Source organism: Rhopilema esculentum, chromosome 21, assembly GCF_057945365.1.
Source record: "Rhopilema esculentum isolate cy_ngs chromosome 21, ASM5794536v1, whole genome shotgun sequence".
NCBI classification, from domain to species: domain Eukaryota; kingdom Metazoa; phylum Cnidaria; class Scyphozoa; order Rhizostomeae; family Rhizostomatidae; genus Rhopilema; species Rhopilema esculentum.
The window spans coordinates 1,379,134-1,397,608 of NC_142835.1; the positions used below are offsets into that span (position 1 = coordinate 1,379,134).

The following is an 18,475-nucleotide window of genomic DNA, read 5'->3' on the forward strand; positions in this document are numbered from 1 at the left end:
GTAAGCAACATAAGTCTCTTGAGTCTTCAATTGTGGCAAAGCCTAAAGTTATTATCTTTCTAAAGTTTTATGCTCTTATCACTCATTGTATTTCGAAATGGCATTTCTATTTACCACTAATAGTATTGAGGTATATAATGTTTTGTTTCTAGTTTAACCTCAATAACACTGTCTTCCTATATCTTGCTTCCCTGGATTGTGATTTAATTGTTGTGAAACAATTTTCTCTCGTTCTTATCGCTCTAAGAGCAAACCACAATTCAGCGGCCACCTTCTTCAGATGCAATGAATGCCTGTTCATTTAATCTTAAATTTTTCTCACAAGCGTTTAACTTTGCAAATTAATTTCGTGGTTTTCATGTAAATCCTATAATTGCTACATGTGATCAATTGGGAATAGTATTCTGTTTCTCTCTTTTGTTGGGAAGTTTTGAAATTGTCAACTAGCCAATGTGAAATTTGGAAATAACCCCTTATTTTCGTGCTCGATACACTTTGTATTTCCTTGATTCATTTTCAAGGCAGGCTGTCCCCTCAGTGTTATTTTCACTTAAGTCGTATTCATGCTTTAAGTGACGTCCCATGGCTCAAGCGTCTTTGTTGCAATCAGCCAATCATATAGGGGATAGTTTTTCTTCAAGGAACTACAGTTTCTCGCCTGCACAGTGCAGTTCTCTTTCAGCTCCCGCTCTCATTACTTTATCAAACGATGCCTTTGCAACTTTTTATCCTCTTTGCCGACAGGATTTGAAATTACAATATCAGCACAGTCTGTCTTTCAATTCAGAAGAAAATGCACATGAATGCAGTTTTCCAGTTTCCAACTTTTACGGCTTTCATCCGCCTGTCTAAGCCCTTGAAGAGCGTGAGAACATAGCTAAACTGTTTAACGTACCTACTCGAATAAATCAGACAAGACCCCAAACAAGCCGAAGTGCAAGCGAGGCACAAAAAGAACTTGATATTGTAGTTTTAAGGACAGTCAGTAATAGTGCAGAGACATTGTCACAAGCCACTCGGTATATTTTCGAAAAGCTAGGTGTCTTGAAATGTTTCCCAAACCATGATACGTTTCTTATTATTTCTAGGGACCAATTGGATCTCCTGGACTTCCAGGTACATCAGGAATTCCGGTAAGCACCTAGTTTATTTTGTCCTTTTTTGATTATGGCATTTCACGCTTAGACCCAATTTGTTGTGTGACTTCTCTATCATTGCGTGATTCGCATATCAGTAGAGTCTCACGTATGCCGCAATTTGTCATACCCTTGACCTTACTTTCAAAGTTTTTCTTTGCTGGAAATAATTTCACGCAATGACTGTTCATTCACCACCACACGTGAGCCGTTGTGGACATTTTCATAATTCGCTGATAAGTTTAGCGTGTAACCGTCCTGTTGATTTTGCTGTACCTCAAAAGCTAGTGTCTTTTGTTTACGATACACCAAAAGCTGTGCGATATAGCGACTCACTTTTAAACTCTCATTTACTGTACGAAGAAGAAGGCCAAAAGATAGCAATTTAAGGAATTCTATCAATGACCACCCTAATCGCACCTCTTTTAGTCAGCGTCACACAAAAAATAGAGTAAAAGTTATCATTTATTGCGGTCTTGAGAGTCTGTAGTTGTCCTAAAAACTTAGATAAAACAGAGAAGATCTGAAAGCAGCTAATGTATAAAAGAAATGTTTAGAGAAAAGAATAATGATGTCTTTCTTGCTTGGGAGTTTATGATATGGAAACGGAAATGAAATATGGAAATGAAGTATGGACATGGAAATGAAATATGGAAATGAAGTATGGACATGGAAATGAAATATGGAACTAAGATGAATATTCGCCGGTTTCTCTCAATATGGCGTTGCTCTAGTTTACTAATTCGCATGTTTTGCCCTCAATGCAGGGTTGGTAGATTCTTTTGGGGCTTCAAGCCAAATCAATGTTGGAAAAAAGCCAAATTAAGCCAAAATGTAAACCAGGCAGCAAAACAATAGAACATTTCAAGTTGTAAACGAGGCTAGAAGTAAATTTTTTGTTCAATCCATAGGGTGCTTGACCCCCTTTAACCCTTACGTATTTCTCTACCCACGGCTTAAACTTTCCACTCTTGTGAAAATGCTGAGGAATTCTTTGACTGACTGGTGGAACACTTTCATTGTATTAATAGAACTCTAACACATGATGTACATGTAAAGGAAGCATTTTTTAGTAAAATTAAAATAAAGCAACAGGAGAGCAAAAAGAAAATTTTAGGCTTAGCCGTTTTTGCTATCAGAATATTTACCCTTCCCTCAACATTTTATCATCGGATTTAGATAAAGTACAAAGTTAGTCCATATGACACAACCCCCTCCCCCTCCCCCTTCCCCTCCAAGTCCCCATCCCCTCTTTTCGCATCGCGGTCACCAAACCCTGCTTCAACAGACAGAAACATAGATATGACAGAAAGAATAAAGAACAAAGCAAAAACCGCGTAACAATCGGACAAGGTGGATAAAATCGCAGATGTTCAACAAAGTGTCAAAATCACAGTAAAATATATGCATTAACTGCTTGAATTATCAATTTCTGTTAGAATGATGAACAAAGAAGAAAGGTAGGAAATAAGTACTTATGTCTGTACTTGTGGGAAAAAGCCAAAAATTAAGCCAAAAAGTGACTTTAAGCCAAAAGGAATTTCTGAAGCCAAACAGGTTCGAAAAAAGCCAAATTTCTGGAATTTGGCTTAAAAAAAGTCAATATTCCAAACCTTGCTCAATGGTAGGATCTTTCGGTTTTTAGTCACGGATGCTTTATTGTACTTCGACTCTCAAGCAAACGTGTTTATGAATTGTGACACAGACGAAACAATTAACAAAAACTCTCTTCAACTTTGTTTTTGTTTTCCCAATTGAATTATCTTTAGCCAAGAAAACTTGATCCCAGGCTCTGGGAGTGGCAAAAGGATTAGGGATTTACTTTAAATGGTTCGGCATAATTAGCAACAGGCGTCTGTAAAGCCAAGGGTATAAATTGGGCGATCGGGTCCTTCTGCTGGCTTATGTTCAGAATAAATCTTTATGACCCGTTCTCTCATTTCCATTGGATTTTTCTCTATCTTATTACCGAACAGGACAAATAGACTTACCGACATTTCCACTAATCAATTTTTGTCTTTCAAATATGACACTAATGTTTTCTTGGATTTTTATCCCCAACGCTTACAGAGCTAAAATCATAACACACAAATATGTGAAGTAGTTATAGTTGAGTAAACCAATTAAGCAAGAAAATGTTATCAATCCAAGTTATATGAAGCCAAGCCATTACAATCTGTTTACCAGAGACAGAAATTCTAGTTTTACTGGAATTTGTAACAAAATTTTATCAGTATCACAGAATAAACGAACATGCTTTTGAAAGTATGAAATGAACCAATACCCTTCTAGCTTAGGTAGTATTGTGAAAATTTCAGTTTGTGCAAATGAGGAACTCTGAAAGATTTTTCGTTTAAGGGTCAATTGCACTCTTTTTTTAAAAAAAGAACCAGTAAACTGAAGTTCAGACGGGCTGTTCTGAATTTTTTTCTGAAAATCTGAAGTGAGATTATTCCCAATTTGCTCCTAAATTATTGGGGTGTAAACAGTACAATTGCTAGCTATTGCGCTCTAGGGTCTCATTTGCCAACAAAGTCACTGAGACAACTACAATTTGCCTTCAAAATTACGTTTTGCTGTAGCTCATCCTCAGCTTGTTATTGACCAATTTTCAGGCTTGTATTCTTACAAAGTTTCTCTAATTTTAGAAGAGCGCAGTAACGAAAAGTAGATATTTTATAGAGCGTAGTAATGACAATTTTTGAATGGCTGTCTATCCCTACTGGAATGTTGCTGTAGTTGCCAAGTCGCATTGCTATAATTTGTCTCAGGCTTACTGACCTTCCTTTGACTTTGACTACTTTTTGTTGAAAACCGCATGGTACCACCCTATCCCCGGGGCCTAGTGTCATGAATAAAACGAGAGTATTTTATAGCCACTGTTCTTTCATAGCCTACTGTGGTTTCTTGTCGTAAGTCCCGCTTTTGTGACTGGAAAGGAAAACACTGCCTTTTCCTGTTAAATGAATATTATTCCTTATTCAACTTGAAATTCATAACCTAGTAGGATTGTCTTAAGGAAGCCTATGAGGATGCCACTTCCTTTATTACAAAAACCTGCTTTAATCAGGATCCTAAAAGCGCGAAACCGGTTTGTAAAAACCAGTCGACGCCAGACAGGCAAAGCGGAGGAGGAGTACAGCAATCCGGTTTTCTGTTTTTGTCAGCAAAATTAATTTTAAGTTATAAATGGCGTAACCAATTACTGAATATGCCGAAGAAACAAATACAATTGATAAAATTTTCCCAAAGCTGTAAATATAAAAAATTGCAAATAATATTTCTGACGACAAAGGGTTAATCAGTTAGAAACAGATAATTTCTTCCTTTTCAGACTCGATCGTTGCAACAAACCACTTCCCTCCCTCCCCCCCCCAATATTTATAGTAAGCATGAATAGAACTGAATCAGTTGATAGAAAATTTCATGATTCTATAAAAGCAAATTCTCAATTAACAAAGCTGAAGCTGCCACATAAGCATATTTTTTACGTTTGTGTGGAAATTTTGATAGTCATAGCTGCTATTTTGGAATATGTATTTATTAAAGACGATTTTTTGTGGCAGAGGAGCTTCTTCATTCATAAATCCGAGACAATCTAGTCTAAATCTAAAGCACACGGTCATACCCTCTGCCCCATGCAAACGAAGCGTAGTGATTGTATTTTTATCTAATAATTGAGGCAACATTGTTTATTATTTTGCCTTTTCGGTTTTAGGGTTTACCTGGCCGAGAAGGTCGCATTGGAGAGCCTGGTATCCCAGGATGCAACGGAACCAAGGTATTTGAAGTCACTACTCAAAGTTTCCAGCTCATTTTCTTTTATTATTCGACGTTTATGTTCTGAATAGTGTACTTTGTTCTTTGTTCTTTTGATGGAAAGTACTTTGTTATGCTATGCTTTCGGTGTTACATAATGAAATCTCCTTATAGCATACATCGAGTTCACCTTTTCCCTCTCAAATGACATGTTATGCTTAATTCTTAATAAGATAAAGATGGTTTTTCAATAACTGAATATTCTATTATCATTAACCAGGTCTGTTGGTTTGCTTAAACTTTTTTTGTCAAGAGTAAGCTATTTTTTATAACGAGGAATAGTATGATATCATCTGTTTAATCGACAAACCAATGTCTTTACCAGCCATGAATAGTATGATCGATAAACCAAACGAAATCTGGTGTTGTGATTGTGTAACGCCCTGATGCTCAATCTTATCATTTGTTTGATAATGGTCAATAGGAATTATGATAACATTTATTTGGTAGGGTGACCTCGGTCTCAGAGGAAAAGACGGACGTCCAGGCAGCGCAGGACCAAGGGTAAGCGCGTTTAAGGGGGTGATTTTGTTTGTTTACGTATCGTGACAATGTAGCATTAATAATTCTTAAAAGTTTCCTTGCAAAATATATCATATTGTTGATAGTAAGAAATTTTGTTGTTTTTCTAAGACTTCTGTATAATTATGTTGTATTTTGTCTACTTATTTGCAAAGGGTAAAAGGTTAGATTTAAGAAACCCTGGTCAGCGTTGGTTACAAAATAAACCAGCTTCTTATTTCAAAAGCAAGGGTGATAATTTATAATATATATGTAATAGTCAATAATTGTTAAGCAAGTCAACATGCTAATTTTCTGGCGCCTTCAAATATTTTCTCATCGTCACTACCAAATCGCTCATTGGCTTTAATTTATTAAAATGTATTAGAAAGAACATTTTGCCTATTTAGTTTCGCGTAATATTTTTCAATCTTTCTTTTCAAACATCGCATGTTGAAAGATTTTCCAAGCTTTTTGTAACCAAGAGACAGTTCTTTATTCCCTAATCAATGTGATTATTGTGTTATGATAACTGTTTTGTTCGCTGAATTGCAGGGTCTTCAAGGGCCAGGTGGTCTCAAGGTAAGTCTTGAGTTTTTTGTAGCCAGATTACACTGAGCTTTAAGGGACATACTTTAGGCACTACCATCTTGAAGTAGAGGCAGAACCTCTGGCTGACAGGCGAAGATAAATTTTACAGTAGCTAATATTTGTATATCTTATGAAATTTCAAGCAATAGCCAACATGTGTTTTTCTAGTAGTATCAAAAAGCTGTTACTAAAAGCTGGTAACAGTGTGATATTATTAAAAGTGGTTCTTGGAGGTTTTCAACTGCCCCCCTCAGTCGTCTGGCACCAATTAATTCTCTTTCTAATAATCTTTAAATGGAATGCCCCCAAAGAAACTGTGTTTCTCAAGTTTTTTCTTCCTGTGCTGATATTGTCCGGATCTAATACCATCCGGGTCTGATACTGTCTGGATTTAGTAGCATCCGGATTCATAATCGTCTGGAATTGAATTTTAGGGAGAACCTGGAGAAAGTGGGGCAACACAAGAAGGAGCAAAGGTCAGTCTTTTGCGTAATACTTTTCAAAACGTAGCTTTCAATGCAAACGGATGGTCAGGGCGATCGCCATGATCTCGTGTAATTCTGTCAATTGAGAGTTGCAGTAGTTTCTCGATAATTTGACTTTCATCTGACCTCTACCTTCCTAGCCAAGGCTATGTGCTAATTCTAGTTCCCTACCGAGTAGTTAGAGCATTTTTAAATCATGTGCCATCAAGACAATAAATTCTTCACAGAATACTGCATCTTTCTTGTCATGTTCGGTGACAGACAAGCAGTTGGGAAAACGTAATAATGATAACTAGTAGTACAAGCAGTAATAACTAAAACTAACAGTATAAACTAGAGCAACAAGAAGTCTTTTGAAGTGGAACCCGCTTTGTGCTGATGTTCCACTGTATGTTAAACACCTTAAAGTGGTCGATTGATCTTATATTCCATTATGTAATCTTATTCTTACTGATTATCTACTTGAAAACCTTAAATCACGCTTCAAATTGTCTGTATCGCCACCTTTACCCTAATTGACTTTGTATTATCTATATATTCTTCCCACACCCAATCAAGATTAATTTCTCTTTAGGGAGACAAAGGAGAAAGGGGGCCTCAAGGATCAAAGGTGAGAAAAGAGTTATAAACTTTGACAAAAAACGAGATTTTTTTATTTCGATTGCATATAGGCCATTTAGTCTACTTGTTTTGTTCATGAAATATTTTTTGGCGAAAATTCAATTGATAAGTGCAAGTGAACTTTACATTGGTGAGACTATAATTTGTCGGGTTGGAGTAACTTTCAAATGTTTCAAATGTCCTGGAACTCTTATATATAAAAATATCAAAAAAGTGACGAACGTTTGGTCAACAATTTGTAGCCGGCAACCCTTTCATTAACAATGTGGTTACAGTGCCAACACGTATAGCAACAAATATCTTGCTTTTATTAAGGGTTTATCTGGTCATCCTGGATTCTACGGAGCCAAAGGAACAAAAGGCGTCAAAGGTGACAAGGTCAGAAAACGGTTTTTTTGTCTCAATGCTTATTTGTAGCTTTGATAATGAAACTCTGGGTTTTCGGTTTTGAAAATGTGATTTTTGATCCTTATTAGCAATCTTTACCATGTTGTTTCAAACTTTACTCCACAATCTTTGCACCCTTACATTTGTGAAATACGGTCCATGTCAAGGAGATATTTTTGCATTTCAGGGTAATCAAGGAAGAACTGGCCCAAAAGGAGAAAAGGTATGTCTGTTTTGTTTCTTGCCTTCATTGTTTGACAAAGATTATGCATCATTGATTCCGCGATCAATGATAGCATTAAGTAATTTTTATCATCAACTCCACAGAATAAATCGTATTTGATGATCATAAATGTCAAATTTACTTATAGTTTAAACTCTGTTGTTTTTCTGACTTTTAGTTTTATTTTCTCATTTTTCCAATTTCAGGGTCTTGACAAAATAAAGCTTACGGGACCCCCAGGAGACAGGGTAAGTTTTTTGCCAAGGGGCAATAGTTTTAAAAAAAGCAGTGTTCTGGTTAATACCTAGTACTCTTTGTTACGACAATCTTCCTTTGAACTTTTTCTTTAAACGTCACATTACTTTGTAGCCAAAATAGACTTCTTTGCTCAATTGTCTCTGCAATTCTTGTTTGTTCATTCTCAAGGGAGTTAAAGGAGAGCAAGGTCCCCCAGGACGTGATTGCGACTTTGTAACAAGACCAAGCACAAGTAATGGCACAACTGTCAATGTTTTGCAGGTAAATTGATTTTTCTGTCTTAGCCTTATTAATTTAAACGTGCAGGGTTTTTTCATTTGTGTTCTTTACTGTAGATTTAAAATAGCGTGCACTTTTTATCAACATGTTGATAAGACAAAGTGGTCGAAAGACTTTCAAGAAACTGTTCAGTGTTCACCCTTCCTTTGGTCTAGTAGCAAAAACTTTCCAAACCTAAAACAAAAACAACGAAACCAAGGTGTGGACCTTTACTTAGCAAAAATTGTTTTTTCTAATGAATCTACTCTTTGTTTATTTAGGATTCTGTTATATTTTTGGTGTTTAATTTCTCCTGTTTTTTCTTCAATTATTCAGGGCCCTAAAGGAAAAACAGGACCACAAGTAAGTATAATAAGCTTCTTGCTGTTGACGCTCCAGGTGGAAGTTCTACTCATTTTAAGAAAAGTGGGTTATTTGAATGTAGTTTCACGATTGATCATTAATTGAACCCACTCAAGGTTCTTTCATGCTTTCATGTCAAGATAATTTTCCAAAATATTACGTGTCAAGATAATGCTTTCATGTCAAGATAATTATCTGGTTTAGAATTTGGTAAAAATTTTAACCGATCTCTCTGACTGATAAGAATATCTAAAACTTTTTTTGATTAGAAGCATGTATTTTTTGAAACGTTCAAATTTAGCAGCTTGTAAGGACATTATAGATCTTGGAACTTAACTTCTTTATTTTAATTTTATCTCTTTACTACAGTTTTAAGTTAAAATAACCAAAAAACTTGAGTTATTTGGTCGTTTTATAATTCCAAAGATAAATCTGTAAATAATTTCTTATCAGTAATGTTACGTTCCTTTTTTACAGATATGGGCCTGACCTGTTTAGTCAGCGGCCTGTCTGGTCAGTTTTTCCCATAATTTAGAAAATATTTCGAAGATTTAAACTATTTTATCTTTTGTTAAAGATTGCTATAATTTTGCTAGGGCGATCAAGGCGAACCTGGACCAAAAGGAGAACCTGGAACTGGAGGAAGGACTGTAAGTATTTACCCTCTAAGGAGGTACAAACCTAAGTCCATTTTCTTAGTAAGGGTTGCAGTTTTGAGGCCATTTTCGAAGAAGGCGTTCAGATTTGAGACCACACTTTTAGAAGGAGGCACAGTTTTCAGTCCACCCTTTAAGGAGGCGTTAAAAATTTGTGTCCGTGCTTTTAGAAGACAGTACTCTTAGAAGACAGTACAGTTTTGAGGCCACCCTGTCAAAATTAGGCATTCTTAAAGTTATCATTTCAATTCCCTTATATATCTATTCCGATATACTTTCAAATCAAATTGTTCCACATATTTTGTTCTGACTGTTATTTTGAGATAAAGGTATTTGGTTTTCATATGTTATGTAATTAATTGCTTTTATGCAGAACTATAGTGTGTACAGCTGAAGAAGCCGGTCCTTGAAGATAGTTAATAAATTTAATCAAAGCACTTGATATGAAATAGTAGATCCGTGGCTGATTCAAGTTTACTAAGATAAGGAAATCATGAGACCGAGTAATTGGAACTTGGCTACAGCAAAAGAATGGCTTCAACGTATCATTGCTATAAGATCACTCGTAAAAGTTTATCTGCAAGAGTCCGAATATCTGCGACCGCTCCAGTATTTCAAAGCTTCAAGAGGATTTTTTTAAAATTCGCACTCAGCCTTCACCGCTCAATTTCGGTATCTCTGCTACTTATTACTATATATAGGCTCAAGCTTTAGGCCGGGGTGGGGTTTGAGTTAGATGTAGTTGTAACAACATCTGTGTTTAAGATTGCAGTTTCAGAATTTGTCGGGTTTCTTATATTTGGTGATATTTGTTAACAGTTTTTATTTCTTTCTTCTGTACTCTCATCTGAACTTTCGAATGAATATAATTCGAATGAATTTAATCACATCATGATTGAATTATCAGCTTCATTTTAGTTTGATACAAGTCAACCACAGTTATTCGAATAGTATTTATTAGTTTCAGATCAAATTGCAGTATTTGACACCATTGTTGGCTATGTTTTATTTTTGTCTCTAGGGACCCCCAGGTGATCGTGGTCTAAAAGGTGATCGTGGAATTAAAGGCGATGAAGGTCCCGAGGTAGGATCCCAAGCACGATTAATCACTCGCAAACATCGAATCAGCTGTCTTTTCTTTAAGGCTTCTGTTGGGTAGCCCATCTTTATTAATAACACCACTCTATGCAATAAGCTCTGTAATGTAAATTTTCGTTTGATGCTGCTTTGTGATTATTCTAGCAGTATTTTGCAAGCTATAAGAGCAGTCTAGTGTCACTCATTTTGTCTTTGCCAGTACACCCAAATGCCATCAGGGTATATCATGTTGGTATATCAGGGTATATAATTGTAATATGTTTTGTTATGATTTAATCGTATGTGACTTGCACTCTTTTTTCATTCCCCAACGACTGCCTATTTTGAAATACTACATTCAGAAACGATGCTTGTTTTGAACTTACAGGGTCCGATTGGCGAACCAGGCGACAGAGGTTTGAAAGGAGACAAGGTTCGTATAAACTTCCTCGTTTCCTAAGTCATTCTGCCAATTCTAAATTTAGATAGAACTGGCTCCTGGAAGTGTGCAAGTTTCACGAATTTAGCAATCATTGCGTTAACATCATTAAGTTTAGAACTTCATTGCATTTTTAGATCTAAAATATATTATAAACCTTGAGAAATTTTGAATTTTTGCCTTCTTAGTTAACATCTTCTGATAATTTTGGTTGTTGTGAAAGATATAATAAAACGATTCTAATAAGAGTGAAATTTTGATGCTTAAATTGAACTTGCAATTTCAATGAGTATTATTTTAGTTGTTGAATCCTTAGAAGGTATATATTAGATGGAATATAAAGTCGTGCCCTTAAGTTAAAGTGATAATAACTATAGCACTTGATCGACAGGGTGATCGAGGATCCCAAGGTGCAATTGGTCAACAAGGAAGACCCGGAAGTGACGTGAGCTTTTAACTTTTTGCGTGTTTTCCACATCTTTTACAGCACATTATTTTGAAAGTTTCCAAGCAAATTTTCATATCTCAATATGTTTTCATTATTTAAATTTATTCAATATGTTTAAACATAACAATTTTATTTGTACTGTCATGCAATTGGTGAAATTTAATTCTGACGTGTTCATAATGTGTGTTTTTCTTGTAGGGACAAGACGGTGATACGGGCCTAAGAGGTCCCGCCGGAGCGAAGGGAGATCGAGTACGTATTACTTTTGTGTGCCCTTTCGATACCGTAAAGGAGAGGGAAATTCTAGGACTCCCGTTTTTCTGACGTTCAAATCTAGGCTACGCCCTTCCCCTTTGTACATCAAATAGGTTATTAGTGTATGTTATTATACATTAAGGAACTAAGAAACTGTTTTCCTTCTTAGCTTAAGACGTTTCTTATCTCATGTGCTTTTCTTTGGCTAAAAGCTTCTTAAAAGTTTCTTAAATTTCCCATGGTCGGGTGCCATGTTTTTTAAAAAGAGGTACTCGAGTGTATGATTTACCATACAAGTTTCTTGAAAGTAGGTAGGGCCTTGCTGCTTGCTGTTTTGTTTAAAGGCAGAATATAAATGGTTTTTAATGTACCGAAAAGAGAGCTGTTTATATTCAATGCCTTTACAGTGAGAGAAAAGATCGTGCTTTCTCTATAAATCCCATTCGAATTGTTGTCATATGAAGCCTTATTTACGGCAATTACACATAAGAAACTTTATTTCAACTTCTGAAGCAAATTTGAAAATCACCAAAGGGACCTTTGAAGAACCAAATGGCCCTACCCAGATTGCACGAGTTAAAAAGAGACAACATAAAGCGTCAGGTTTTCTTTTAAGTTTTTGTTAGTTATGTTTTGAAGAAGCTTAAAAGAATATATCGCACAGCATCAGTAAAGGGCTTAGTGGACCAGACAGAAGTTTATCAGACGTCGGTCAATGACAACTCTGATTCGGTTAGGTAATAGCTATCGTTTGCTTGACAGGGACTATCAATAAAGGGAGACCAAGGACCTGCCGGTGATCGTGGTGAGAAAGGCGACAAAGGTGATCTTGGTCTCAAAGGAGAGACTGGTCCAAGAGGTGATACTGGATCTGCGGGACGTGACGGAGCTGCTGGACCTAAAGGTGAAAAAGGTGAAGTAGGCCCACTGGGACCACAAGGACTGCGGGGAATGAATGGTAAGTTTTGAACGATTTCTAGCAGATCTCACCTTCCTTTTGTGTAAACAATATGATAGCAAGGTTTTATATCTCGGATGGGGGTTTGACTCGAACTTTTTATTTAGGGTTGTCCATCCGCAATTATCAAAATTCATCAAAAGTATCAAAAACAGATTCAACAGACCCATAATTATCAGCTAAAAAGTTTTGATGAAACCCAAAATATCAAAATACATTTTGCTGACCACATACCAAACTACTAGTCATGAAAACTCGCTCTGTTTCTTTAATTACTATCAGTTTAAAAAACATCTGTTTGGTGACGTCAGACGTTAGAAGAGAGCTACACAATAGTATACATTCTGATCAACTGATGCATAAGGTTTAGCATCTTATGAAAGATATTTAGTCTTTTAGTAATGTTTTACGTTTAGTGTTATATGTATTCAAAATTATCGTGTCACAAGGAAAATTCTTACCAATAATTATCAGAAGATCCCCCCGGTTTAGTTAGTCCAATTGACCCCCTTTTCATTTGAGTATATAATTGGGTTGATTTTTCCCAATACCCATGCATAATTTTTAGTTTTTCTTTCAAAGTAATGTTAAATTCAATGCGAATTCTATGTTTTAGCTTGAGAACATTTGGACATAAAACATTTTTCAAGCTCTCTTTTTCAGAATTAAGTATAAAATTGCTTTAAACTCTGTTTCAATGATGCAAGTTCTCTAAAACGTTATATGCCAACGGGTTTCCAAATCGTATGTATTTCTGTTATCCTTCTCAGCTTCATGGCAAAAACAGTTATAAACCGTTTGTCCTCTCCCCAGGTGAACCTGGAATGGAGGGAAGCAAAGGACTCCTTGGAAGAGATGGAAGACAGGGCCCAAAAGGATCCAAAGGAAGGACTGGTCTTTCAATTTTTGGAAAAGATGGAATGGATGGAGAGCCGGGTCCTCCAGGTCCTTCAGGAGATAAGGGTGTCCGTGGATACCCCGGGCTGCAAGGTATTTAAGCATTTGGCTAGTTTTCAAAATTTTTCTACCTTCCCCAAATCCTTTGAGTGTCAAACGAATATCGATTTTCATGGCTCATTTAATCTGTTAAAACTCCGTGTTATACTGTTAAAAGTTCGAATCATCCAAGTGTTAAAAATGAAATCTATCTATCAACTTCTAAGTAAGAATTGTCCTTGTTTTATAAATTTTCAATGTCGATATAAAGGGAACAGGTTTTAGGGAGGAATACGTCCTTATGCTAAGATTACCAAATAATTGCTTAGGGTGACAAATGCAGATGTAGTGTGAATAGTATTACAAAGAAAATTAATTTTTTTAGCAGCTAAAGAAACCTTTCTATTCGCAATTGCTAGTCTTTTTTCTGGTTTCATCATCACAGTCATAATCAATCATACTTAATCATAATCAATCATAATCAGTCGTATCAATCATGATCGTTGTAGTCACCAATCAAACAATCATTATCACTAATCATAAATGATCATCCCAAAACATTATCCATAACATCCGTCATCGCTATGATCATTGTAAACATCACCAGCACAATCACCTTTATAACAACCGGCATCATAGGCTAACATAAAACCTCTAGCTGAAAATGCTACGTCATCAAGGCTTTTCAAAATGTTTATCCTTTACAAGGACCCCCTGGAGTTGTTGTCTCAGAAAACGGTGAGACCGGTCCTCAAGGTGACTCAGGACCGCCGGGGCCAAAAGGAATCAAAGGTATCCAAGGGCCATCAGGATTGAGAGGACCGAGAGGACTCAAGGGTGACAAGTGTACCGCCTGCCCACCTGCGCCAAAGGGAGAGAAAGGGACTACAGGTTTCCGTGGATTGGATGGAGGGGCAGGTGAGCCAGGTCTGTCAGGAGCAAAGGGGGATAAGGGAGAGCAGGGAAATGACGGTGCTAAAGGTGCTACAGGTCTGCGTGGTATCAAGGTTAGTGACAAATTACTATACTTGCGATCATTTTTCGTAGTTCGTAACGTTGCCAATTATGCTCGTAATTCTCCTCTAGTATTTATTTAGCTTATATAATTCTTCAAACTTACTCTCGTATGCACTTGACAGCATTGAAAAAATCTGAATTTAAGTCAATATTAGGGAACTACGCTTCATAGCAATTACGGAACATAGCATAAATGGCACCTCACTACTATTTTTAACAAAGCTTGATTTTGGTAAAGGTTAACACAATATCTGTTTTTCTACAAATTGTATTTCACATGACATATAGAAATTGTTAAGTGCTACTTTCATAAACGCCTGCCTTCTTGATTTTTTACAAGATTTTGTCGAGCTAGGATCTTCTCTTAAATCTGAGTAAGCAAAGCGATTAGTTCTCCATACTCATAAAAAACACGTTTGCAGTAATGGATGTGTTGCTCGGATTTAAGGCTTTTTCCAAACTACAATATTTGGTCTTGCAAATTCAACAATGATGCTACATATCGGAACATATGATCTCTGAAAAACAGGCACAAGTGTCGTTAAATTTAAACAGAAATTACATTAAAAACCTTTTCTAACCAGTTAAAACCAGAAATAAAAAGTGCATAAGTGCATGTCTGCAGATGAAAAATTAAGGTTTTTCTTTTTTTTCACAGGGAGAAAGCGGACCCCGTGGACCCTCGGGAGTGAAAGGTAGCAAAGGTGAAAAGGGAGAAAGCCTAAGCATTAAAGGTGATAGGGGTCAGAAAGGTTTACCCGGACCTAATGGATCACCAGGTGCGCTTGGATTTCAAGGACCAGCAGGACCTCGTGGACAACCAGGTGCTCGAGGTGACCCTGGTGCCAACGGACTACCAGTAAGTCGTTTTAGCGTCTACTTGAAAAAAGAACAGCCCAATTGTTCAATCCGTTTTTCTCGTAAATTTTAAAAGCAACACATTTGCAATAATAGTTTTCCACTTCTAAGGATTTTTATTTATTTATGTTAGGGTGGACGCGGACCTAAAGGAGACCAGGGACCCTCAGGTGAAGATGGTTTGACTGGAGACAAGGGGGAGAAAGGAAGTCCCGGGAGGGGAATTGATGGAAGAAAGGGTGATAAAGGAACTAAGGGTGAAGTTGGGGCAGCTGGACAAACGGGCCCAGAGGGACCAACAGGACCAAAAGGCAAGTATTCTTCATTATCTATAACCGGTTTGTTTTCTACAAAAAGCTTCTGATGTGGACAACATTGTACTTTTGAATTACCCTAACTCAGGGAATGGATGTCAGTTCGTCCTTTAAGACGAGACTGAAAATAAATTCATTTTTATACCGCTAGCCGTGGAACTTCCGAAACTACTAGAGTTTTCTAATAAAATTAATTTATTTTTTATTCAGACCTGGCTGACATTTGTATGCTTTACGGTTCATTCGTATACTTCAGATTTTCTCTAATACATTGTTCATCTCCGAAGTCTTTCAATACCGTACTAAAAACTGTTCTGTTAACTCCTAAAAATCTTTCACGTTTTAGGTGAATCTTGGGCGGCACGGCTAAGTGATATCGGTTATCTGGAGGAAGGTTTACGTGGAGACAAAGGAGACAGAGGAGCAGCTGGGCAAAGGGGAGAGCCTGGCTCTGAAGGCCCAAAGGGAGAACGGGGCTTCAAGGGAGACAAAGGAGGAAAGGGTGCTCCTGGAACCACAATGAAAGACTTCGTTTCTAGAGGGGACCCAGGTAATAATGTTCTCATTATGTGGGGGCTACCTCACAAAATATGCTTGCCAATGCAGAAATGATAAACTGCTCTTTATTCTGGAAACTTCTCGGTAAAGGTTGTCGGAAAGCGTAGCATCCAATTTATCATGTTCTTCAAAGTATTTGAGTCTGTCATGTCTTGAAAACGATTCCTGGCAAAATTTTAAATCGTAAGTATAAAAACATTGAAATTTGCATTTACATAAGATCAAGAACAATTGCTTAATACTTTGCTGTGATATTCCAGGTGCGACAGGAGAGAAGGGTGATGCTGGAAAATCTGGTCAGAAAGGAGACCTGGGACCTGCTGGTATAATAGGAGCTGTCGGACCAAAGGGTGACCAAGGTCCATCTGGTGAAAGTGCTGGAAAAGGTGACAAGGGTGAGAAAGGAGCCCTCGGTCAACTTGGCCCTATAGGTGCTAATGGACCCCTTGGACAAAAAGGAGACAGAGGTAATTGATTTTGTATCTTTAATGTCACCCAGATGTAGGTTATTTGAAACATACCTTAATAATTGTATGGAAATACAGGGATATATAAATGCAGGATTTTCAACCTTCTGTATAACCTTCTGTAAAACAAGCTCGTAAAAGTTCAGTCTACTCACAACCTTTAAAGTTGATTTCTTACTTTCTGTTCTCATGACATTGTGTTTTTATTAAAGCCGAGAAAGGAGAACCAGGACCTCCCGGTGCTATTGGACAAAAAGGTGACCGTGGTGAGCCAGGGGTTGGATTACCTGGAAAACTTGGACAAACCGGACTGAAAGGTATTTTGCTACTCATTAAGCATCCGTTCGCTTACTCGTTATCCATTTATGTTTTACGCTGCCTTACATTACCGTATTTCCTCTGATAAACGCCACCCTCTGATAAACGCCGCCCTCTTTTGAACGCTGCACGTTCAGCCAACCATTTAGAAAAAACGTCGCCCTCTAATAAACGCCGCTCTCTGAAAGCGGCGTTCATTAGTAAACACACGAAACAAGAAGTAAGGAATCCTTTACACGCTTAGTATTCGAAAGCTATGAAAGTTTTTCGATAATGGGTTGTTTAAAGGTGATTTTTTCAAGGCAATTGGTTTTCTAGACAACTTTAAATCAAGTGTCTAAGTAATGATTGGTCAGAAGCTGACAGTAGAATTAATTTCTAGGTAAGGACGGACCAAAAGGAGAAAAAGGTGAAGCCGGACCTGCTGGCTTAATTGGCTCCAAGGGTAGCAAAGGTGCTGAAGGACAGGCTCTTCGAGGAGAAAGAGGGCCAGAAGGACCCCCTGGTCCTGCAGGTCCTGCAGGGTTAGCCGGATTCAAAGGCAGCAAGGGAGTGCCTGGCGCAGTTGGTCTTCAGGGACCTTCTGGTGATGATGGAGATCAAGGTCCTCTTGGACCAAGGGGTGACAAAGGAGACCGAGGTATTTAAGAGCTCCTGGTTTGTTGTTGCTGTCTCTCATTATTTTTTACCCAAGTAGGTCAAGATAAGGCTAAGTCAAGGCTGGTTATATTTAAAGTGTGAAAAGCATATCGCCGTGTGCTCGGTTCCATTAAGTTTGTACAAAGCAAAATATATTTCCCGTGTTCAGATATTTTGCATTCAATTAAGGTTGCATTCCATATTAATTCTAGCTCTAAATAGTGTGATTCGGACACAAGACTATTAAGTCTTTTTCTTCTGATGATGTCACCGTCATATCTCGGCACAGTCAGCTTCACAAGATAAGATTTATATGTATGTTACAGTATGAATTTTCGACCTGTAAATCATATCTTTATATTTACCTTTCATTGTATAATACAAATTATTTTTGGATCTGCATTGGTAAAGCTCGTGGCCTTCCCGGGTCAGCACTAATAGTAGTTCTGTCGCGTGACGTGATGGCTCTAAGCAAGTTCTGCCCGTAAACGTCAGTGCACTCAATTGATGCCTTCCAAATAAGAACCCACCATACCCTTCACCCCCATCCCCAACTTAGTACCTCAGTTTACATGAGTACCAACGGGGCCATCTGACGACTGGATTTGCAATAGATACCAATAGACTTCATTTTTTTCTAAGGTGCACTTGGTCTGAAGGGAGAACAGGGTCCAGCTGGCATTGGAGGCAAAGGTGACAAAGGACAGAAGGGAGACCCGGGAATCCGTGGACAGCAGGGAGCAACAAGTGACGTTGTAGGTCCAAAGGGAACTCGTGGTTTGCCTGGTGCAGATGGTCCGCAGGGAGTCAGAGGTAAGCCTATTTACGGCACCGAGCATTATCTGACAGACCTGTGAAACAGTAGTTTTTATCATAGCTGCTTCAAATGCTCT

The 18,475-nt window shown here is 37.5% G+C and overlaps 1 protein-coding gene across 1 annotated transcript in view; it reads left to right on the plus strand.

The window, feature by feature from the left end:
- LOC135684638 (uncharacterized) overlaps window positions 1-18,475 on the plus strand; it is a 36,369-nt gene that overhangs the window by 11,348 nt on the left and 6,546 nt on the right. Inside the window, exons 7-32 of the mRNA XM_089115071.1 lie at window positions 1,089-1,133; window positions 4,855-4,917; window positions 5,406-5,459; window positions 6,012-6,038; window positions 6,482-6,523; window positions 7,107-7,142; window positions 7,469-7,531; window positions 7,728-7,763; window positions 7,970-8,011; window positions 8,190-8,282; window positions 8,616-8,642; window positions 9,239-9,292; window positions 10,320-10,382; window positions 10,764-10,808; window positions 11,206-11,259; window positions 11,461-11,514; window positions 12,280-12,475; window positions 13,289-13,465; window positions 14,120-14,418; window positions 15,087-15,287; window positions 15,420-15,597; window positions 15,947-16,150; window positions 16,419-16,625; window positions 16,838-16,942; window positions 17,326-17,583; window positions 18,225-18,395. Coding sequence (XP_088971197.1) covers window positions 1,089-1,133; window positions 4,855-4,917; window positions 5,406-5,459; window positions 6,012-6,038; window positions 6,482-6,523; window positions 7,107-7,142; window positions 7,469-7,531; window positions 7,728-7,763; window positions 7,970-8,011; window positions 8,190-8,282; window positions 8,616-8,642; window positions 9,239-9,292; window positions 10,320-10,382; window positions 10,764-10,808; window positions 11,206-11,259; window positions 11,461-11,514; window positions 12,280-12,475; window positions 13,289-13,465; window positions 14,120-14,418; window positions 15,087-15,287; window positions 15,420-15,597; window positions 15,947-16,150; window positions 16,419-16,625; window positions 16,838-16,942; window positions 17,326-17,583; window positions 18,225-18,395 — 2,794 coding nt within the window. The remainder of the gene's footprint in view (window positions 1-1,088; window positions 1,134-4,854; window positions 4,918-5,405; window positions 5,460-6,011; window positions 6,039-6,481; window positions 6,524-7,106; window positions 7,143-7,468; window positions 7,532-7,727; window positions 7,764-7,969; window positions 8,012-8,189; window positions 8,283-8,615; window positions 8,643-9,238; window positions 9,293-10,319; window positions 10,383-10,763; window positions 10,809-11,205; window positions 11,260-11,460; window positions 11,515-12,279; window positions 12,476-13,288; window positions 13,466-14,119; window positions 14,419-15,086; window positions 15,288-15,419; window positions 15,598-15,946; window positions 16,151-16,418; window positions 16,626-16,837; window positions 16,943-17,325; window positions 17,584-18,224; window positions 18,396-18,475) is intronic.